This window comes from Humulus lupulus, chromosome 8, assembly GCF_963169125.1.
Source record: "Humulus lupulus chromosome 8, drHumLupu1.1, whole genome shotgun sequence".
Classification (NCBI taxonomy): domain Eukaryota; kingdom Viridiplantae; phylum Streptophyta; class Magnoliopsida; order Rosales; family Cannabaceae; genus Humulus; species Humulus lupulus.
Genome location: NC_084800.1, coordinates 25,067,716 through 25,091,878, shown reverse-complemented (window position 1 = coordinate 25,091,878; position 24,163 = coordinate 25,067,716). Strand labels below are relative to the sequence as shown.

At 40.7% G+C, this 24,163-nt stretch overlaps 1 protein-coding gene and 1 long non-coding RNA gene across 5 annotated transcripts; one reads left to right on the top strand and one right to left on the bottom strand.

The window, feature by feature from the left end:
* Positions 1 to 404: 404 nt before the first annotated feature.
* On the bottom strand, positions 405 to 6,725 carry LOC133796439 (uncharacterized). 4 transcript variants are annotated; one of them, XM_062233949.1, is made up of 16 exons: positions 6,589 to 6,725; positions 5,684 to 5,920; positions 5,464 to 5,592; positions 5,157 to 5,364; positions 4,819 to 4,965; positions 4,501 to 4,575; positions 4,121 to 4,192; positions 3,897 to 3,968; positions 3,374 to 3,445; positions 3,162 to 3,236; positions 2,939 to 3,010; positions 2,431 to 2,502; positions 2,209 to 2,352; positions 1,899 to 1,970; positions 1,181 to 1,327; positions 405 to 1,057 (listed from the first exon to the last, which is right to left on the bottom strand). In XM_062233949.1, the coding sequence occupies exons 2-16, from the start codon at positions 5,882 to 5,884 to the stop codon at positions 873 to 875; spliced, it is 1,743 nt and encodes a 580-aa protein (XP_062089933.1). In that variant the 5' UTR covers positions 5,885 to 5,920; positions 6,589 to 6,725; the 3' UTR covers positions 405 to 872. The 4 variants fall into 4 exon arrangements, with proteins under 4 accessions (XP_062089933.1, XP_062089930.1, XP_062089931.1 ...); XM_062233946.1 differs by having other exon boundaries at positions 5,684 to 5,936; positions 6,589 to 6,611; XM_062233947.1 differs by lacking the exon at positions 6,589 to 6,725 and adding an exon at positions 6,327 to 6,467.
* On the top strand, positions 994 to 2,353 carry LOC133796440 (uncharacterized). The gene is made up of 2 exons (XR_009875443.1): positions 994 to 1,078; positions 1,161 to 2,353. It is a non-coding gene; the product is annotated as an uncharacterized LOC133796440 (long non-coding RNA).
* Positions 6,726 to 24,163: the final 17,438 nt, after the last annotated feature.

The window sequence follows — 24,163 nt, the reverse complement described above, 5'->3', positions numbered from 1 at the left end:
ATATAATATTCAATCATTGAAGTACAAGAATAACATGAAACACTGTTACGAGAGAATAAGGCAGGTCTACAATTATTGGAGAGTTGGTCTTGCAACTGCCACATGCGTTTACACAGAAAGTGTAATTAGTCTCTTTCTTTGGCTTTGCTACAAACACAAACAAATACGTGTCGACTACTTTGTTTACTAACTATTCAACAGCTTTTATCATTTGACACAAGCTTTCCTCAAAAGTTTGAATAAAATAAATAATAAACATGATCTTTTTTTATAACTGTAAAGTAAATGTATTTATTTATATATGTCCATACTTTAAAAGTCAAGCCCTCTAAATTAAAATGTGTTGAATGAAATAAAACCCTTTATAGAAAAATAAAACTTTATTCTAAATAAAAGCAAAACACTGAATTTTAACTTCTCAGGAATATAATAAATATGTTCATTCATAATTGCATTTGCATGTAATCATTTTGACCGAATGTTTTGAAAAACTGTACAAGAATAAAAACTTTCACAGCACACACATGACAACATACTCACTGTACAAGCAAACATACTTGTTTCAACTCAATCACCAAAGTTTTGCTTAAAGAAGCCATGCTTAGGAAGCTTATATTCTCATTTTCTTCCGAACCCAGAAAAGATTTTGAAGAAACCTTCACATAAGGCATAGACGACTACTATTTCATAGCTTATACTTATAGTAATAGCTTATATGGCTGCCTGGAGATGAGGGCACTCCAACTTTTAACTACACATTACCACTTTGAAGTCTTATTTGCTTCCTCCTTTTTTCTTATATATACAAATAATACAAATGGTTGTGATGTCTCTCCATGCTGAAAGTACCACCACCACCACCATAAGGACAACTACTCGGGTCGGAAGCTCACCAGATTAGGGAGGTGATTCTCCTGAAGATTCTTGATGTCATTAGCTGTCACCTTGCAGGACTCCAATGTCAATGACTTCAAATTCTTGAGTGTCCTCAAATGTCTAAGTCCTGAGGTGGTGATACGAGAATTTGACACATTTAATGAGACCAATCCTGTCAAACCTGCATTGTCATGGATCAAAAGTAAATTATTTTTTTAGAATATTGTTAGGTTGAATTGTGAGGATTTGAGGGCCTTATACAAAGAGTTGTCTTTGTAATATAGGTAAGGTGGCATGGGGATACCTGAAATCATCTCCAAGGTTCTGTCTGTCAGGTTGCAGTTTTGTGATAGATTCAACAGTGTCAATGATGACAGATCTTTGATGTTTTTAACACCGGAGTCGGTCAATCCTCCTCCGCAAATTTCCAGGGACCTCAGATTTTTAAAGTCTGAAACACATCAACATCAACATAATCAGATATGTTGAAAAGTGTTCGCCATTATTTTAAGAAAAAAAGTTGAAAAGCTCATCAGTTACACTTTTTATTCCTCAACTAAATTTTTCAATAAATGCTTATCTAATTTATGTTATTGTTATCAATTAATATCTGAATGTGGAGAGTCAAGTGTTCTTGCAGTAATAATATGTAGGTTCACGATGGCAGTCAAATCAGCTGAATCAAAGTCCACAAGGAATTCAAACTTTCAACAGTGCAGACCTGACAGCGCGAAAATTATTATGTCTAAATTTACCTGGAAATTTTCCATTCCTAAGGTAAATGAGACCAGTAGCCATAATATATGGTCATTCATAATAATATTCTAGGTGATGGTGTAATTCCTAAACTATCTTGCCCCACAATGGCTTGCCACAATTAGATTGGCAGTATATTTAAAGACAACTCATTTGGCTTTCAGATTGAATTCACTGCTGCAAATCTATGATTCTTCAACATGCAGATAGCTAATAAACTTGTATCATTATGTAAAGCCAGAACACAATAAGGTTACGAAATGTACATCGCAAGTAGTTTGTTCCAGAGTCTGTGATGCGAGCTCCAAAAAGATCCAGATGAGTTAATCCAGTCAAAGCTGAAACATTAAAAGCAACAAAAAAAAGGAGAGGGTTAATTTGCCTTGTGATCAAGAATGACTTCTGAATGAAAGCATATAATCGTGCATAAGATAGATGAATGTAATTGTTGCATAATGATTAATATACCTGTAAGTTTAATTTCAAGTCTTATGAGTGTTCTTTACAGATTTTTTAAAAAATCAATCAGGAATTAGCACATATATTCCAACATGGTAGATAGTTAAGCATACTTACTTGTTAGAGCTGCTAATCCGGTATCTGAAATTTGGCGAACATCCAAATTTAGTGATTTTAGAGATGTAAGTCCGGACAATTTTCTCAAACCACTGTCGGTAATTACAGTAAATGATAAATTTATGCTCTCCAGATTAACCAAACCTGTCCAGAAGAGAAATTTGGTGAGCACAAAGGGGAATGGCTTGCAAATTTTAAATTTGGGAAGGCAAAATGTTTTACCAGATAAATGGCGGAGCCCATTGCTTCCAACTTCAGTATCAGACAACTCCAAACATTTCAGATGTCGAAAATCTACAAGTAAATTGTTCACAATTTTTTTTTTGTATTTAATGTAAACAAGGATAAAAAAGATATTACAGCCTAGGATTTGTCAAGTTAATATTATTTTAATTTAGAATTAACTAAATATTCTTTTTGTCTCCTTTAAAGAAAACTACTATACATCATTACACACACGGGACAGCTTTTTCTATTTAGTACAAATACAATTAGTCCATCAAAGAATCCAAACGACAAATTTGTTTGTATTCCATGGCAGTTATGTAATCATGCAGTATTAAAAGAATACATAATTATTTTGAACATGTAACGAACTCTCATCTTTGGAGCACTTTTTTTTTTATTATTATCAGAACCACAGAACAGTGAGTATACAACACACTAATTTTACTGTATCAGCTACGAAAAATTAGAAACATAAACACTTTTGCATTTGCCAGCCACTGACCTGTCAAATTCACCAGTCCTTCCCCACTGATACTACAAGAATCCAAGTTTAAGCTCTCCAAATTTGTAAAACCTGCTTACAGCATGTCCAATAATAGCATATCAGATACATGGCTCAATATCTTCTTGTATGTCCATACAGGCTCTTTTCTAACAAACTTTCCATGCACATGAACTGGCTTTCAAGTGTGCCCGACCTATATAAAGGGTTGAAGTTTAACTACCTTTTAAGTGTGCCAAACAAGCATCACCAATTTCATTGAAAGCCAAGTTCAGCACTTTTAGTTTCCTTCCAAGTCCTGTAGAAGAAATTAAAGAACCAGTTTATGCCAAGTTTCCCGGAAATATTATAAACCAAATAGCATCAAGGGGTGAAAGCATTTATAACACTTACATATTGAGATAAGTTAATTTAACAAATCTTAAAATTACTTACGAGAAAATTTTTCGCATCCATTGTCAGTAAGACAGCATCTGCTGAGATTCAGATAGAGAAGAGCAGCAAGAGCTAACACCCAAAAAAAAAAGAAAAATAAATTAGACCAAATAATTGAAAAACACTAGTATGAGATTTACTTTGGAAAATTGAGAAGCATAAATTCTTTAGTTGTTAATAGTTATCTTTAAAATTTAGCAGATAATAACATTGAATTCAAGATATCTTGTTCCACCAGTTAGAAACACATATATAAGTTTTAGGTCACCAGCAAAAAATACTGAGGACACAAGCATTTCCAGAAATTAGATCATAACAAAAAGGCAGGTCATGGCACACATAGAAACAACAATAAGATAGCAGAACAAACAGATGCATTGATTACAATACTATGCTAAGAAACATGGGTTCCATCTCAAATCCCATTGGTGAATTGATAGAAATTTACATACTTGATAAACTATAACAAGATCACAACATATAATGGTTTCATAAATGGCCAAACATATGAAGAAATGTCAACCTGAGAGAGAGTCCAAGCATGCAGCAGTAACTGGGCATCCCTCCAAGTTCAACAAAGAGAGATTGTGAAGACCTGTGAAGCATTACATGAATAAATAAATATAAGATAGATCAGAGGAACTGATCTAGAATATTTGTTTATTTTATTATTTTTTAACACTGGTCCTCTACCGAGAAATCTATAATGTTATACTGATATACTTGACAGGAAATTTAACCAGATACCTTTCAAGTAAGAAATCCCACAGTCTGTAACTTTACTGCTGGAAAGTTGTAATCCTTTCAAGTTTGTAAGCCCTGAAATACAATTGAAATATTGAATAAGTCTTTTAGAAAATACTTGAGTAGTTTTGAAATACATCCTTGAAAAACAATAGAAGGCAGAATTGAATTGCCGAAAGATTTATGCATGTGTGTGTGCGTGCTTGTAATTTATAGTTTAACTACCAAAGTTGAGATGGAAACAGAAGGAATTTCTGAAATACCATATGTATATTATAGTTTCAGAAAATCCACCAAAGTTGCATTAAATGGATAGTTTAACATGAAAATGCATATGTGAATTCAGTTGCTTCAAATGAGAACGATATGGACACTGAAATAACCTGAGAGAGACTTCATGTCAGCATCTGTTATGCAGTTACACCAATTTAAATTCAGAGATTCCAACTTTGTTAAACCTGTATAATGAAAGGAACAATATGTATAAGTTAGATCACTATGATGACACATTCAGCTATTGACAGTAAGCTGGATTTTTTTTTTTTTGACACATTGACAGTAAGCTGGATTAGTTTCATGCAAAGTCTATAAACATGGGTTAGTTGAGTGCCTTCTATTTTTTCTATTCTTTTTCAGCAAAAACGAGAAGGAGAAAAAAATCGTAGAGCATTATAACATTACAGAATTAGAGATGAAAGCACCTTTAAGATAAACAAGCCCACCATGGATTTCAGGACATCTCTCCAAATCCAACTGAACCAAGTTCACTAATCTAGCAAAGGCACTCATTCCTTTAGCAGTGATTGCATTGTTTCTTCTAAAGCTCAAACTTGTCAAGTTAGAGAGACCTGAAAGATTCATTTATGGTCATGTACTTTTCCTACAAATTATTTACTTCAGAAAAGGAATTCCCATTGTGTCAGACCACCATTTTCCCATATTCAGGACTCAAAATAGTCTATAAAAGGTGTTGAGAGAGACAGAGAGGAACTGCATTGACATATATAGTAAGAAAATTATTGTTGATAAGCAAGCCTACCACTAATGCATTCCAGCCCACGATCTGAAATTCGGTCACAATAATTAAAGTGTATTGCTTGGAGATTTATGCAATCTTTAAGGTGAATCAACCCATCATCAGTAACATCAGATGCAGAAAGATCCACAGAAAGTAAAGAAGATCCCTGCGATGCCACCATATCCATCCAACTGTTATTTACCCCAGGATATTCTCCCAAGTAAAGATCCTATCAAACACATTACAGAAAGCTTTATGATTAGACATAAACAGGAAAATAAACAATGACCCAAAAAAAAATCAGTTTGATAAATTTTATAAAAGCTACCTGCAGTGCACAATCCCGAAAAGCTTCAAGAGAAGCCTCAGTTAGCAATCGAGAATACACCAAATCATTGAAAATCTGCTGGCTTATGTCCCTTGGGAGCATTGAGAAAGTGGTATATTTATCAATGTCCTGCAACATAAGAAGAAACATATGGACCAATTGGCAAAATCCCAGATATAAAAAGAACCTGGAGCAAGCAACATCTTTCAAAACTTAGTACCGCACGTATCTTCTGGATGCATAAGTCCATGAGGGATAGGCACTTCCCTTTTCCCATTTGAATGTCACTAGATTGTCGAGTGAATGAAGTTGCCAACCACTTTGAACTCCCACTTTTGCCATATCTTCTGCAAACCCCTCCATTTATGTTGTCTTCTTCTTCTTCTCTTTGGTCTCTCTTCCTAGAACAAGCTCCCCCCATTGATGAAATTTTTGTAATCAATATTTGTCGTAAAAACTGCACCAGAACAGTACTGCAATCCATTCAATCACCACCCAGAAAAGGGAAAGAAAAAAAAATACAAGGCATAATCATAATAAATCTTCCTGCAAAAATGGGAAAAATGCTTATACACATAGAAGGTCAAGCTCACGATGAGTCATCCTAAAGGGTTTGTGAGAAATATACACTTTTATCAGGCTGGGTCTAGAATTGATCAGGCAAAATCGAAACTTTCATATCATCAGCAATCTTACTATTGTGGAGTTCAAGAAGCAAACAAAATAACTTTTTAGGAAAACCCATTGATTCGATCACCACCATAACAGCAGTCTCAGTATTTTATAATGATAAAGCTAAACTCAGAAATTTATTAACAAAAAGTTAAACAAAAAATACAAACTTTTTCAATTACAATGGACACCTTATATACTGTCCTCATCTGGGAATTGGGATACGAAGCTCAGTCAAAATTTGCATTATGATTTCTGGGTCATCATCAACATTTAGCAAAAAATATATGTGAAAAAAAAATCAGTTTCTCTTTCTACAACAACTTTTCTTGGCAACCAAACAACTCGTTTTAAAAAAAAAAATCGTTCAGACAAACATTCGAAGATTTCGATCAATATTAGGCGAAAAAATTAATAATAAAAATGGGAGAGAATCATAGGATGGAGGTCTACCTGTTCATCTGAACATGGTTAAGAATTGAATTGAATTGTAGAGAGAGCTATGAATTTTGATGGAGAAGATAGTATGTGTGTGAGTTATGCCCGAGCCATAATCCAAGCCAACCGATGATTGCCACGTAGTGGGTTAGGTTCGGAGTTCGGTGGGTCGGAGCGGAGGAGATAAGACTTTAAAAGAGTGAAAGTGGGTCCCATCACCTGAGCTTTACCCATTTCCAAAGTGGGTCCCACTTATGCTGCTTGCGTTTCCTCTCTTTGGATTTTTGTTACTTCTTTTTCTCGTCTTGAGTGTGCACAGTGCACACGCAACCAAAACTCTTTTTTTTTTAATTAAGATTCATAATACTAATGGATGATTAATTTACCTTCTTTTATTATTTTCTTTTACCAACTTTAGATCATTTTCGGTAGATGTTTTATTTTATTTTTTAAAATATCTTCTTAAAATACATTTTTTTTTATTTTACCATTAAGTTTTACATTATACTATACATAAATATTTTTATAAATTTCTCTACATCATTTAAATATTATATCTATAAATATATTTTATTAATTAAAGTAAAATAAAATAATTAAAAAATAATAATAAATATATAATAAATGAGAGAGAGAAAATTTATAAAAATAATAATAATATTAAAATATTATATAAATGATATGTAAATATTATGTAAATATAGATATAGATTATTTGGAGTTTGTACATAGAACTATTATAAATATATGTATAAAGGAGTTGATGAAATATGTTTTTGTGAGTTTTAGCTAAATATTATAAAGAAAGTATATTACAAAATACATTATCAAAACATATTTTTTTATAATTTAACTCAAACTTTTATATTATACTATATATCAGCTTCTTTATTTTTCTCTACATCATTTAAATATTATATTTTAAAAAAATATTTTATTCATTTTAAGAAATAAAATAATTAATATAATAGTATCACACTCATATATATACAAAAGTTTATAAAAAAAATAATAAAATATTTATAGCTTGAAGAGCAGTGTTAAAAAAAAATATATTTATAGCTTGATGAATAGTGTTTCATTACATATAGACAAATACTATTCATTTAGGTAAAAAAATATAAGTTTACATCACTTATTGGAAGACTAATTAACTATTGTTTCACTATATTATAAAAAATAAAATATTTTAGTTACTCCGTTAAAAGTGCTCTTATAGTAATGTTTCCAATTTCAAAAAAAAAATACAAATAAAAAAACTTGGTAGTAATATAATGCGATATATCTAGAAAGATTACCAACGCATGTACCAGCGTCCTTTAAAATTTGTAATAATTACAATCCTACGAAAAATTAAAAAATGTTATAAATATTATATATATATAATATCCATAATAATAAAAAATCACTAGATATCCAAATTAAAATATCAGCATTAATTTTTTATCATATTCAGAATAGCTACTTAATTTTCTTAAGGATAATCATTCCTCCATTTAAATAATAAATATAAGAGTTTAATTCTCTTTTTACATCTCTATGTTATTTAGTCTATTTATTTATATTATATATTTTTGTAATCTTAATAGTTTTATAACAAGTTATCAGTACGATTCTCTAACTATTATTATTTATAGGTTCAAATTATTATCATGAATCTCTAATCATAATAATTCGTTGAATCTTAACTAGATGATTCAATCTTCAACCACCATCTTGTGTTAATAACAAAATTCATTATCAAGCTTCTAATCATCATAATTTATTGAGGTAAAAAAAATATTTTATTACGAATGTATGTTTATATGATTATCATACTATATACATTGATCATAAAAACAATGTATATGTGAGTTATTATTTTAACATTATGATATTATTAGATGGTTTAATGTCTTGTTATCGTAAATATGATTATATTCATATGTATGTGTTCTTACTATCTCCACATTTAATATTGATTTCTCTATAGTATTTATTTTATAGTTATTTACAAATAATTACATTAGAATTTGTAAAGTTCCATGTCGATGGCATATTGAAAATAAAAAGCATAGATCATTGAGATAAAGTCTTCCATATAATCTGAAGATTATACAAAAGTGATATTATTCATTAAGATATATAAAATAAACATAATTGCTAAAGTGTTGTGATATTTTAGCAAAATTCCCTGAAGTTAATATTTCACATATTTGTCAATTATATGAAATTTATGAGCACAATTAAAAAACATTGAAATGTATTATGATTGATGCAGTTGGTGACTGATTTTTTTTTCAAATCCCAAAAGTCTTAAGAAAATTGCATCAAAACATTAAAATATGAAATAATGATAAACAAGATTGAAAAACAAATATGAAGAGAATAAACTAATTCATGTGTAACTACTTTTGATATTGACTTTGACGTGTGTTTATTGTACAATAAAAAAGTTAACATATATATCAATTTTGTTGTGCATTTAAATATTATTCCCTAAAGAGAATGATATAAAGTAAATTTCATTTTAAAGAGTATTGATATTATTAGTCATGTTATTATATATGCAATATTTCATGTCAGAAGCAAGTATGGTCTTGTACGCCCTAAATATCCGCGAGTTATTGGCGAGCTGGAAAATGGCATAATTCAATCTGCCACGTGTAAATCGTCCACCCGGAGCTGCTGTTACGAGTCTCCACCTCTCCAGCACGAGCTGATTAGAGAGTTAGCAGTCTACTCGAAGGCAGCAAGTCAGCAATATGGATATCACGAGCTGGCGCTACATCAAGCTCGAGATGCGGCATAGATCTGACACCCGAATCCTTGTAAAGACAACCACGCAATGTAAACGTGCACATATCAGACATCACGTGTCTATTCCATTCCTGAATTCTCGGACACGCAGTATAAACGTGCGTATTCAGACCCCCCACGCCTGGTTTGGGCCATGCGGCCCATTATCCCCCCTTACCTATTGATTAGATCACACCTCACTGTCAAGTTTTAGGAATTAATCATTAGTGTCACAGAGATGACGTGATGGGTAAGAAGGTCACGGGATGACTCCCTTTACCAACCCATGTATCATCTACCTATAAATACCAAGACCCTGGGCGTTGCAAGGGGTTGGCATATTTTTGTAAAGAAACACTCTGTAAGGAATAGTCAAGAGATATCAATAGTATCGACTGGTGGACTAGAGAGATTTTAACCTCCGAACCACCTAAAAATGAAAGGAGTGATCACCTTCCCATGTTATTAATTTCCTAAGTCTAGAAGTAAACTATTTTCCTACTACGGTTCACTAATTAGCACTAATCCATCCTGTTTATTCGTATAATTATCTGTTGGCGAAGAACCGCATCAATAGTTTGGCGCTTTCATTGAGAGGATTTAGATTGGTGCTATCGCAAAAACCTGATCATGGTGGTTACTCGTTCGAGACATGGTAATGAGGCGGATCAACATGATGGGCAGGAGGCCCACCATGCCGCCATATCCGATGAACCAAATCCCGAGGTCCAGCAGCGACCGGGAAAGCAGCCTATGGGTCAGGGTGACATCGAGAGTTCGACACCCCGGCCGCCAAATCCGAACCCAGATTTCCTAACGACGATAGAGATGGAGAACATACAGTTGAGGAGTCAGCTGTCAAGAGCAAACAAGCAAATCGAAGAAGTCTTGGCCCGGTTACCCCCTCTTACAACCGACGCTAACGTCGGAAAGAGGCAAAGTGGGACTCATAAGTCCCGCCGGGATAACCGGTCCAGGCCCAGCCGATCAGTCAAAGCCTCGACTCCGAGTTCTACCCCCACGTCACACCACCACTAGGAAACTGTGTTTGAGGAGTTTCCTAGGGCCAATCAGCAATTCAGTCGATCAGTCCGAACCTCAACTCCTAGCTCAGTTCCACCATCGAACGCACCCAGAAGGGCCCGAGGAAGCTCGCGGAGGAGATCCGGGGAGGGCTCGCGAAGACAGCCTGCTCCGGCCAGCCATCTTGTACCACGATCGAACTACCGAGCACAGGATGCGGTGGATGGTAGAGTGGAGCGGCCGCGACCTAACTTTGTAATGACCCACTACTCTAGACTTTTGGACCATTAATGAAACTATACATACAAACCTTAATAAGACTTACATTTGCGAAAATACCATAAATTTATTAGAAACTTGTAGAAACAAAAGTTACTTTCATAAAATAAGTAGGATATGGGTACCCATTGTCTTTAAAACAAAACATAACTTAAAGTAAAAAGGAGTTACATAGAAAGTGCGGAAAATACATGTAAAACCATAAAAAAAAAAGTAAAACAAAACTACATCCTCGAGAAATCGAACTCTCGACTCCTTGCCTCCATTCACCATCGATACACATTCTCTAAGCGCCTACGAATCTTACCGCCTCTAAAGCTATTTTCCTGCACATAAAACAAAAAGGAATGAGCCTAATGCCCAGCAAGGAAAATCTAACACATAGTCATAAACATAAAATTTCATAATAAACATAAAGACATATCATAACACTTATTACATACACTTATTATAATGGCCATTATTACTTGGGGTCCCATAGACTAAACAAGTCATATGCCCATGAGATTAGTGGGGTCCTACTAGCTAAGTAGGTCATATGCCCATAATCTTTTTGGGGTCTTGTTAGTCATATGGGTCATATGCCTAAGCCTACAAACATACACATTTCATAACATATTTATAACATATTTCATAATATATCACATAAGATATCACAAGCATAAAACATATAGATTCTATCCAATTTTCCTTACCAAGGTTACCGGGATATGTGGACAGCGTTGGGACTTTGGAACACTCCTAATAACCATTATGAGAAAGAGTGAGTCTAATGAAGAAAAAGAGATGAAAAGGAATGGGAAGACTAAACCATTGAAAAACATGCTTACCGAAACTTATGTGCTCAAGAACTTAGATTTCCTAACCAAAATAAGAATGAGGTTAGGAGACTGAGTAGAAGGCTATGAGAAAGAAAATAACATAAAACAAATGAACTAGAGTTTTGGTTTACCTCAAAGACTTGTAAGACCAATCTACACCACAACCGAAATACTATAGAACCTTACTTCCCAAAGTGTTTGATAAGCTTATGATTTCCCCAAACCAGGTGTTTACACTCTCACACTCACTTAGCACTAGCAGCCTCTGAACTTAGAGCAAAAGATGAATAATGGCTGGGTACTAGGTCCTATATATAGAGTTTAGGAATGAAAGGACCTTGATTTTACTTGAATAAAAATAATAGCTTTTTAGGTGAAAATAATTTGAATAATCATTCAACAGAGGCTGAAGACTCGTTCAAAAAGATGCTGGACTTATCAAGAGGTTGGATGGCTGAAAGGAAAAGAATTCAAAAACTTTTGAAAATACACTGAAGGAGGCGATATATCGCCCCCTGTAGGCGATATATCGCCTGGGCCAGTATGCCCGAGGTTGTCGTGCATCGTCTCGTGTTTTCCGTATCTACGTGCTGTGATATATCGCCCCCTATAGCTGCGATATATCGGCACACGCTGATTAATTAAACACGAAATTACACATTTTTAGCTAAGTTTGAATGGAGTAAACAGCCTTGACTAAGCCCTCAACGTATTCAAAGCTGCTGATTGACCCTATTGCATTCAAACTTTACTCCTTATTAAATTTAATCCTCAAAATACTTAATCTTTAATCACCCATTCATAACATGTGCTTAAAATCCTATTGGTCCTCATCTAAACCTTATAGTATAATAAATATTATTCTTAATATCAGTCATATAATCAAACCTTAGGTTAAACTTAATATTCTTAAACTATAGGTTAAACTTAGAAAATCTATAAGTACTACTATGAGTGTCCAAATAATTCCCGGTTTGAACCAAAAATCCACAGTTACCAAGATAATACTATACATACTATAATACTACTAAATAATTAGCTAAGTAAAGTTCTTGGACTCTACAAACTTGATCCGCCCAGACAGGACTAGGATCGCGTCACCAGTTAGGCATCCCCCGTCGCCAATAAGAGACCCATCTCCTCCCCGTCCAGTTCGGGACATTCCGGCTCATGGGAGTAGTAGGAGAAATCCTCCTTCCGCCGGTCCTTCCCATCGCAGCCGAGCATGTGGGGAAGTCCCGGACCCTCACTCTCAGCAGTGGGCTCCGAGTTTTTCAAACGGGAGTTACTGGACCGGGAGCCACTGAAGTGGCAGGTCCGGTGAAGACCTGCGTAATCGTTTAAGTTCGGCGTGAAGCCCTCAGGCCACCCCTCGGGCTGACCTTCGAGATCGCCTCAACTCACAGAAGGGAGATCCGGCTAGAAATGGTAATCATGTTCGCCGAGGGGTTGGTCCTTCGGAAGTATGTGACAGTGGGAGTGTCCCATCTAACCAAGCTCAAGCTTGGAGGGACAATAACCCGCCTAACACTTACAATGGAATTGGAGCTATTGAACAGCCCCAGAACAACCAAGGAAGTAAAGACCAAACCGTAAAGCGTTTAGCTCAGATGGAGGAGCTGATGAAGAAGCTCTTGTCAGACAAGGAAAAAGAAGAATACGACTCGGGGGACGAACTCGAGCTCTTCGCCCCCAGCATAGCAGCCACGACATATCCACCAGGTTTGTGGATGCCCCACTTGTCCAAGTTCGATGGAGACGGAGACCCGTCAGATCATTTGGGTATGTTCAACACCCTGATGATGGCCCACAACATCGGCCCCGAGCTAAGGTGTTTGATATTTCCTTCCACCTTGACTGGGTCGGCTAGGCAATGGTTCAAGCACTGAAAAAACAGTCCATCAGCTCGTAGAAGACCTTTTTTGCTGACTTCAAGAGGGCATTCCGAGCCTCTCAAGCTGCCCGCGTCAAAGCCGACACCCTGGAAAACGTGAAGCAGCAGCTCAAGGAACCTTTGAAAGCTTACCTAAGCAGGTTCGCAAACGTCGCGGCTCGAGCCGGGGACGCAGACGATAGTTCCAAGCTTATGGCCTTGAGGACTGGAATTCTCGTTGGAGGCGGACTATGGAAAGAGATACAGAGAAAAGGTGTCAGCACTGTGGATGAATTCCTAAACAAGGCCCAAGGATGGATAAACCTGGAAGAGGCGCGAGCATCGGTCGCGGGAACCAGCCAAGCCCCTAATCAGCCCGTTGGAGCGGGAACGGATGTCGTGAAAACGAATCAAACCATTACACAGAATAACCAAGTGGGTGGAGGCAAGAGAAAATGGAGTAGCGAGGGCGGCCAGCACGGTCCGAAGAAGAACAAGCCCGTGGAAAAATTTAAGCTAGTCTACACGACTTATACCGAGCTCACAAACACTAGGGAACACATTTTCCTAGCCAACTCTGCCCGCCTCCCATTGAAGAAACCGGAGCCTTTGAAGTACCAGAAGGCCCAGAGGGACCCCTCCAAGTTCTGTCGATTCCACAACAACATTGGCCACAACACTGATGATTGTAGGCATTTAAAGGATGAGATCGAGACACTCATCAAAGCCAAAACTTTGGCTCAGTATGTGCGGAACAGAGTTCCCACCAGTTAGTCGGCCCCAAAAGCTCCGGTGAATCAGCCAGGGCCCCGGATAAATCAGGACACCCCTCCTTCTGTGATAGGGGGAGAGATATCCACAATCTCCGGAGGCCCCCATTTTTCTGGCACGAGCATAGGTGCCCAGAAGAGATATGTCAATGAGTTGAAGGCTCATAACGGAGTGGAGTTCGTCCCAGAGCAACATCTACCCAAACAACAACGACTGGAGAGGCAACCAATCATATTTACTGAGGAGGATGCTAGTCACGTCCAGTTCCCCCATAATGATCCTTTGGTCATAACCACCCAGCTCGTTAACCAGAGAGTTAGGAGGATACTGGTCGATAATGGGAGTTCGGTGAACCTGCTGTTCCGGTCTATGCTGGAGAAAATTGGGTTATCTGTCACCGAGCTGAAGGCCACCTCCATGATGCTGTATGGATTTTCCGGAGAAAGATCAGCGGCAATAGGTATAATCGAGCTAGTAATTACCTTGGGAGAGGGGCCCCAGCCTGTCTCTAAGCTCCTCAAATTCGTGGTCATCGATTGTCCCGCCGCCTACAACGCCATTCTGGGTCGGCCTGCGCTGATAGCATTTGAGGCCGTAACCTCCATCTGCCACCTCGCAGTCAAATTCCCCTCTTCCACGGGGATATGCACGGTCCGAGGTGATCAGCTCACTGCCAGGGAATGCTATAGCATTTACATGAAGGGAAAGTCATGACCCGGGCAGCAGACGATGACCATTCAGGGCGAAGACGAGGAATCTCAGGAAGTAGGACTTACTCTTGAGATAGAAAAACCTCAGAATACCAATGTGGAAGGTATCACCGTGAATGATGATATCGACCCTAGAACAGGCGAAGATAGATCTGAGCTCCAGGCCATCGAAGAGCTTGAGGAGGTGAATATCGACCCACAAGATTCCTCAAAGGTGGTAAAGCTCGGGAAAAACCTGTGTAGTAAAAGGAAGGAAGAGTTGCTTAGATTTCTACAAGATAATCTAGATGTGTTCGCCTGGTCTCATGAGGACATGGTAGGCATCAGCCTGAGCGTCATCATGCACACCCATAACTTGGACAAGAACGTGCCGGCAAAGTCCCAGAAACAAAGGCGCCTGGGCACGACCCGAGCTGAGGCCCTAGAGGAGGAAGTAGCCCGTCTCTTAAAGTGCGGCTTTATCCGCGAGGCAAAGTACTCGATTTGGGTCGCATATCCTGATTTGGTCCCGAAGCCCAATGGGAAATGGCGGACCTGCATCGACTTTTCCGATCTAAGTAAAGCCTGCCCCAAAGATTGCTTCCCTTTGCCAAGGATTGATCAATTGGTAGATGCCACGGCGGGGCACGAGCTCATGTCTTTTATGGATACATACTCGGGCTATAACCAGATCGCCATGAACCCGATAGACCAGGAACACACTAGCTTCATGACCCCAACTAACGTTTATTGCTACAAGGTCATGCCCTTCGGGCTGAAAAACGTAGGAGCTACATACCAGAGGTTGGTCAATAGGATGTTTACCAATCAGATCGGGAAAAACATGGAAGTGTATGTTGACGACATGTTGGTCAAGTCAAAAACTGCCGATAACCATGTCTCCGATCTAAAGGAATGTTTCAAGATTTTAAGAGAGTACGACATAAGGCTAAATCCCCAAAAGTGTACTTTCGGGGTTGCGTCAGGAAAATTTTTGGGTTTCATAATCAACACCAGAGAATAGAGGTGAACCCTGATAAGATCAGGTCGCTACTCGAGATGCCATCACCCCGATCTCGAAAAGACGTTCAAAGTCTGACAGGAAGAGTGTTTGCCATTCTACAACCTGCTCCGGGGAAATAAAAAATTAGAGTGGATCGAAGAGTGCGAATGTGCCTTCCTCGACCTGAAAGCACATTTAGCCGAGCCGCCCGTGTTGTCCAAACCAACAGCAGGAGAGCCTCTTTTCCTTTACCTGGCTGTCACGGAAGATGCGGCTAACGCAGTACTGGTCCGGGAAGAAGACTGGTCTCAAGAGCCAGTCTATTACATTAGCAAGAGGCTTCTCGGAGCTGAATCCCCATACCCGCTAATGGAGAAAATGGCTTTCTGCCTTATTACGGCCTCCCGAAAACTCAGGCCGTATTTCTAGTCCCATTCAATCCACGTCATAACCGATCAACCCTTAAGGCAGGTTTTGAAAAAACCTGAGGCATCGGGACGTCTGTTGAAATGGGCTATCGAGCTTAGCCAATTTGAGATACTGTACGTGCCGCGAACTGCTGTGAAAAGCCAAACTTTGGCTGATTTTGTGGCAGAATGCACGGGATTCTGAGAAGAACTAGTGGAAGGAACCGGTTCGGGCCTTGTGGAAAGTATTCATAGATGGCTCGTCCAACGAGAATGGGTCTGGAGCTGGAATCATATTGATATCCCTGGATGGACATCGATTCCACTCCGTGTTACGATTCGGATTCAAAGCATCCAACAACGAAGCCGAATACAAAGCTTTATTGGCTGGGCTAAGGGTGGCCCAGGAGCTGAAGGCCAGCTCCGTCCAGTGCTACAGCGATTCCCAGCTCGTGGTGAACCAAGTATTAGGAGAATACCAAGCACGGGGAACCAAGATGGCTGCTTACCTAGCCATGGTAAAGAAGGAGCTATTCACATTTGAGCACGACCTAATTGAATAGATACCTCGAGAGCAGAATGCCAATGCTGATGCCCTGGCAAAGCTCGCCACCTCCGGGGAGGCCGAAACTTTGGGCCTGGTACCGATAGAATTCTTGGAAAGACCAAGCATAGAGGAAGCCAGGGCGAAGGTCGAGATGATTGACACCAGGCCGACCTGGATGACCCCCATAGTCGAGTACCTCACAACAGGGAAGTTACCCGAGGAGCGAAACGACGCAAGGATGGTACTTTACCAAGCTCCGAGGTATATAATGATAGACGGGGTATTGTACCGGCGTGGCCTCTTTTTACCTCTCCTGCGGTGTGTTCTGCTAGGTGAAGCGAGAACCATTCTGCAGGAGGTGCATGAGGGATTTTGTGGAGATCATGCTGGGGGACAATCCCTGGCCTTGAAAGTGTTGAGGTAAGGGTATTTTTGGCCCACTCTATCAAAGGACTCGATCTCTTATGTCAAAAATTGCGACAGGTGCCAACGGTTCGCCACGGTCGCCCGAGCCCCCCCAGTCGAGCTAAAGATGATCTCATCCCCGTGGCCGTTCGCGGTCTGGGGGATTGATTTAGTTGGTGCCCTTCCCACGGGAAATGGAGGAGTTCGCTATGCTGTGGTGGCTATAGACTACTTCACAAAATGGGCAGAGGCAGAAGCCCTGGCGACGATTACTTCAAAGAGGGTCCTCGACTTCGTGGTCAAGAATATTGTCTGCCGATTTGGGCTGCCAAAGAAGATTGTGTCGGATAACGGAACACAGTTCGATAGCGACCTCTTCACCGAATTCTGCAAGAGGCACGACATAGTTAGCTTCTCCTCCGTGGCCTACCCCCAGGCTAATGGGCAGGTTGAGGTTGTGAACAAGACACTGAAAATGAGCCTTAAGAAGAGGTTGGATGAAGCCAAGGGAGTCTGGCCCAAACAGCTCCCCCAGGTGCTATGGGCATACTGGACCTCGCACCGAACTTCGATGGGTCACACTCCTTTCTCCCTGGCTTTCGAGAGTGAGGTCGTCCTTCCTATCGAAATGAAGACAGCCTCGCATAGAGTCTGGACATTTGACCAAGACCAGAACGACAAACTTCTCTGCGCATCCCTTGACCTAATTGACAAAAAATGAGAAGATTCGCAGCTGTAGCTCGCGTATTATCAACAAAAGATCACTCGTTATTTCAACTCAAATGTCAAGAAACGCATCTTTAGCGTAGGCGACCTGGTGCTTAGAAGAGTCTTCTTAGCCGGTAAGGATCCCAAGGACGGAGTTTTGGGGCCAAACTGGGAAGGACCCTATCAAATAATAGAGGTTGTGAAAGAAGGAACCTTTAAGCTGGCTCAGCTTAATGGAGAAGCAGTCCCACGGACTTGGAACGCTATTGTAATGCTCCAAATTTCCTAATAAGGTTTAGGACCTTGATTGGGAGGCCAGGAGGGCCATAATTGATTTATTATGGTATTTAATGATTATATGCATGTTTATGTTGATTATATTATAATATGATGTGAAATGCATGCATGTGAGTCCATATTTTTATTACAGGGGTGTGATGGTAATTTGGCCCGTTGAGGGTAAATTGTTTACTTGGATGCATGTTGGTGATATATTCTGAGACAACATTATAATGTGGGTTTGTTTGAGCCATTCGGCATGAGACGATCATGGAATGTTAATTATCGGTTTGGTCATAACAGGCTTAAGCTCGGGGCTCGCGGTGAGTCTCGGGGTGTTTTAATGATTAGAGTGTTACCGGGCATTAAAGGGTAACGGGATGTGAATTATTGGTGTTTGAGAATATTGAGATCAGCGGGAATTGGGAAGCGTTAATTATGATTAACGGGATAAGTGGAAAGTACCAATTTTACCCTTGAAATGGTTTTAGAAGCCTTAAATGACCTAGGGGTATTTAGGTCATTTGGTTTGGATATATGTGAAGCTTTAGATGGCTGTGGAAACAGAACAAAAACAGAGCAAGAAATTCCCTTCCCGTACATTCATTCCTCTCATTTCCTCTTTGGTTTTTGAGCTCAAAGTGAGATTTCAAGCTAGGAAATCAAGGGGCTGAGTTTGTAGACTTGGTTCAGCCATTAGAGAGGGTTTAATTCCAGGTTTGAGGTAAGTTTTATCCATTAACTTTCTGGTTATACTCTGTTTTATCCTTGAGTTTTCAGCTTGTTTTCAGCCTGAGCAGTCTGGAACTCGCCCTTGATCTTGTTAAACCTGGCCCTGAACCGAGCTATGCTGCGGTGTAGAGCCAAAGCTGCCTGCAAAGGCAAAGATAATAAGGCATGTGCTATAAAGAAAACAAAGAGAGTTAGCTAAGTTAACAAAGTGAACTTACCGTGAGGGTCATCCCCATTGAGGATTCCATAACGTTCTCGGGGCTCCTTGTCTCGATCTCCTGCAAGTCCCTTGGGGTGGCATTGTAGTAATGATCCACCGTATAGCTCGCGGTTTCGTAAACCATCCCTCGAAAGGCCTCGGGGATCTTCTCCAAGGCCTGAGTGTTAACCGGGATGCGCACGGTGGGAGTCGGAGCTGGCGGGGTCCCAGTTGGTACCTCCAGTTCTCGAGTAGGTACCGCAGGTCGCGAAGGAGGTGGGGGCATCTTCTCTGTGGTGGCAGGGACCTAGCCCCTCCCCTTAGGGGAGATTTGGAGGTGGTCCTGGGAAGGGGAGTCTTCTTGGTCAGCCGAAGCTTCTTGACCAATGGCTCGGACGACCCGGAGGGAGGATTCCCCCCCTGGAAGATGGACCGTAGGACGTTGTCTCCGGGCTGTGCCATCTATTCCCCTGAAACAAAAATAAAGGAGTGTTAGTATACATGTAAGAATGCTTAGATCACAAGAAAAGTCTAAGGGTGTATTGAAAAGGTCCTACCCTCCGAGCTAGAGGAGGAATCTATTGCCACGACCTCCGGCCGCGGAGCTTCTATGGGGGAATCTAGGTTTATAACTTCGCGAGTGAGAGGGGGCTCTGGGTCTGGATTCGCCTCAAGACTGGACTCCTCTACGTACTGTCTAAGCCCCGGAGCGACTACACCTTCCAGAAGGGAGGGCCACAACCTAAGGTTGGTCCCATACTCCTCAAAAAATGCCGACCTAAAAGCCAGGGTGGTGTCTACTACTACAGTACCCCTAGGGCGGCCCATGTCATGACGTAACACTAGTTAGTCAATGCACTGGAGCAGAGTTATGTTAAGGTTTGGGTCGTCTTGATGATGATGTACGAGCTGGCTAGGGTTAAACCTAGCAAGTCGTAGGTCTGCGGCAGCACTATCTAATTCCCTAAACAAGTATGGGTTACCTTGGCCGGAGGGGCCGGCTGCTGCCCCGGGCTGGACCCGATCCACGTCGAGCTCCTGGGCGACCTCGAGAGCCCGCTTCCGGCGTACGAGCAACACCTCGTCTTCCTCCTCCTGCTCATTATTGTCCACAGCCCCCCCCCCCCCCTCGGGGATGGGCACCAACTTGTGAGCTACTGGGATAGCCCGCGACCTCCTCAAGGCCAAGGTCTGGCCCAGAGAAATTAACTTGCACGCCAGCATCGTCTCATCAGACACGAGCTGGCGGTAGTCTTTTTCGCTTGGTTGGAGCCCCGCTAAGGACTCATATTGACCCCCGAGGGTCACTGATTTAGCTGTCCTCGCAAAAATGGCTGCACGATGGTATTCAAGTCAATACACATGGAAAGAAACAAAGCATTGTGACGATTTTGTGAGCTGATGATAGAAAGAACTTACGAGGACAGTTGAAGTAGTGGTGATTACAGTTGCGAAACTTTGTCGACATAAAGAACTGGTCTTTGAAGTCATTGGGGTGGCTGGGCAGCTTGATGAATGCAGGAGAATTGGGAAAACGGGTCAGGTAGTAGAACCCGTTGCCTCGCCCCCGCTGATCCGGGCTGGCTTTGAGGCAGAAGAAATAAAGGATGTCCGCTGGTGTAGGGACCTCCCACTCATGCTTCAGGAAGAGGTACCTCAGCCCTGCCAGCAGACGGTAGGAGTTAGGGGGCAGTTGGAAAGGAGCCATTCTCACGTAGTTTAGAAAGTCTGCGAAGTACTGGTCTAAAGGTAGGAAGGCCTCGGCCTCTGGGTGTTCGTCGCTCCAGGCCGCGAACTCCTCGTCGAGGGGCGTCCAGCTTCTCTCGCCCTCGAGGGGAGGTCGGGCAACAAGAGCGCCTGCCCCAATTTTGATTTTATGGGACAACAAGATCTTGTTGACCCTCCCTTGGGTCGTAACCTTCGAGACTATCCTCTCTGCCTCGAAGAAGGCATCAGGTCCCACCTCGACCTCTTTATCCACTATGGGACCGAAGCGGGGGATTAGAGATTCCGCTACTATCTCTTTCCCCTTGCTAGCTTGTTGGGAAGATGAACCGGCAGCGCTCTTTTTAGGCATGTTCTTCTTGGGCCCCATCTGGTCGCCTAACGAAGAAAGATGAAGAAAGTTTAAATAGGCGACCTAAAAATAGAAAAGGGAATCTAGCGCGAGAAGTGATTTTCATACACGGGCTAAGGTAATCTCAGCTCGCGGTGCGTGAGGCCACGCGATGCTATGATCACGCGCCTGTGTTCCCAAAGGATCCCCGATTGCATGGGATCTGTGTGTCAGGAGGGTCAGGATGCTTGCCTTGGAGGAAAAGTTTCAAAAAAGCAAAACCGCCTAAGAAGCGTGACCCCTAAGCTACCCGGTTTTGCACCCCAGAAACCTATCGCCTTTCTCTTCCCAAACAGGCATTCCCTAAAGCTACCCAGAAAAGCTACCCAGAAAAGTTACCCAGAAATTATCTTGTCCTATACATCACATTCCTAAACATGTTCTCATATGATAAATACCCCTAGGATAAAAACCTACGCACAAAACACCAGCCAAAAACAACCTACAGTGTGTGACTAAGAAAGAAGTTTACCTAATGGAGAAATGGAAATATCAAAACGTGCAACAGGCAGAGGACTTACGGTGTTTTTGCCGTGTGAAAGTCGCAAAAAGCGTAGGAGTAGGAGTCATGGTGGAGCCTTTAGAACTGAAGTCACGAAGAAACTCTTGTGGCAAAAATGTAGGGATCTCTGGGATGGTAACCAGAAGAAGAAAGACTTATGAGGCTAAAGAGGAGAGAAGATGAGGAAAAAAAATTCAAATAAAGGGTTGTTAATGCGAAAGGTGGCTAACCTTATATTTACGTAAGAGGCAAAGGAACAAGGACTGTAACTGTAATGCCCCAAATTTCCTAATAAGGTTTAGGACCTTGATTAGGAGGCCGGGAGGGCCATACTTGATTTAATATGTTATAAAATGAATATATGCATGTTAATGTGAATTATATTATTATATGATGATAAATGCATGCGTATGAGAGTATTTAAAATGATAAGGGCATTTTGGTAATTTGGCCTGCTGAGGGCATATTTGTAAATTGGGTGCATATTGTAATATGTGAATGAGATCTCATTATTATGGAGATATATTCGAGCTATGCGGCATGAGACGGTCATATATAATGAGTTAGCGGTTTTATCATAACGGGGTCAATTTTGGGGTAATAGAAATGTTATTTGGTGATAGATTGGGAATATTTGAGATCATGGTGAAATTCTGGAAGTTTTGACTATAGTGTCCCCGGGGGTGTTTTCGGGACCCCGAGCACTAGGTTTTATTTAAGGTTACTTAAGCTTGAAGTAGCTTGACAGATAAGAACATACGTTAGAAACTTCTCGTTCTCTCTCAAAACAGTCTGTTTTACCGTTTGAGCCTTTTTGAGGAAATCTTGAGTTCTAGGAGTCGGAATCAAGCGAGGGTCGAGGCATAGCGATCCTAGGAAAGATTAGAAGCTTCTTAACCGAAGGATTTGACGAGAAACAACCCAATCGAAGGTAATCTAAGTTTGAAGTTTTAAGTTTTTAAAGTTTTGAAGCTTAGAATTGGACTTTGTTAATTGTTGAGTTTTTGGTCGGTTTGAGCTTTGGGTTTTGAAGGTTTTGGAGTATTGGGAAGCTTGGGAACTTTGATTTGATGATTGGGGAATGTTTGGGTATGTTTTTGGAGGATTTGGAGTGTTTAAAACGCGTTTGGGAGTGGCCCAGGGTTGGGGGCCGCGGCCCTATTCTTGTGCGCCGCGGCCCTAGTTCGAAGAAGCAGGTGTCAGGAAGTGAGCCTTGCTGGGCGCCGCGGCCCTTGCCTCAGAGAACCCTGGGGGCCACGGCCCAAGGTGCTAGGGCCGCAGCCCTTGCCCTGTTTTCGCCCCGTTTGCTCGTTTTGACCACGGGAACTTAGTTATGGGCCTCGGGAGTGTCCCTTCTACTTGGATTAGTTTGGATTGATCTCTTGGGGGATAGATATTGGTGTGAAACCTTTTATTATCATGTTATTGATGGTGTTTCATACTTGGTTATGATTAGGTGACCGCTAAGGACTTAAAGGTTGATCGTTCTCAAGGATCGTTCTTATATTGGTACTAGCTCGAATCTGAGGTAAGAAAACTGCACCCTGTGTATATGTGACATGCATGGCTATTATGGATTGATGATTGATTATTGAGCATGACATGCATGGCTATCATGATGCATGTTGATTGGCTATTGAGTATGACATGCATGGCTATGAATGATGCATGTTGGAGGTTTAAATGTAAACATTGTTAGCATAATGAATGCTTGGCAAACCTTGCCATTTGCATATGACTGTTGTTGAGGCATGCTGGATAATTAAGTGTGATGCATGTAATGCACGTGAAACATGTGATAGGGCATGCCATGAACGATGAATATGAGATTGGTCAGAGCTTGAGTCTCTAAGTTTATGCATGATCGTGACTGTGCTAGAAACTGTTTAGTAAGCATGCTGAATGCCCTATTCTTGGATAATTGGCATATGATACATATTGATAGCATTGCTTACTTGTGTATGGACTGAATACAGAATCGACAAAAGTGTTAGTATCAGCTGTGAGGCTGTAACTTATTTGTCAGGCTCGGCAGTGTTACTGGACACAGGTCAGGAAGCGCTGACTTACTTGTCAGAACGGCCTTAGTGTGAATCACGCAAGCCAACAGAGATTAGATCTAATCGATTACTAGCATTGAATGACTCAAGGAGCATTAATGCCTGACCGACCCTGAGGGTCGATGAATAAACAGAGCTTGAAGGCCAGTGGCTTACCTATCAGCCACTCTCTTGCTAGAAAACAGAGCCTGAAGGCCAGTGGCTTACCTATCAGCCACTCTCTTGCTAGAAAACAGAGCTTGGAGGCTAGTGGCTTACTTAACAGCCACTCTCCCGCTAAAAGACAGAGCTTGGAGGCTGGTGGCTTACTTAACAGCCACTCTCCCGCTACAAAACAGAGCTTGGAGGCTGGTGGCTTACTTAACAGCCACTCTCCCGCTAGAATCATGTGATGTGCA

Bases quoted from the DNA above. Each gene is read 5' to 3' on its own strand.
- LOC133796439 (XM_062233946.1), bottom strand. The intron at 4,966-5,156 runs GTAGGCTTGCTT...TGAATCTTTCAG, and splicing joins TGGGCTGGAATGCATTAGTG to GTCTCTCTAACTTGACAAGT. The intron at 4,576-4,818 runs GTGCTTTCATCT...TTCATTATACAG, and splicing joins TGGGCTTGTTTATCTTAAAG to GTTTAACAAAGTTGGAATCT.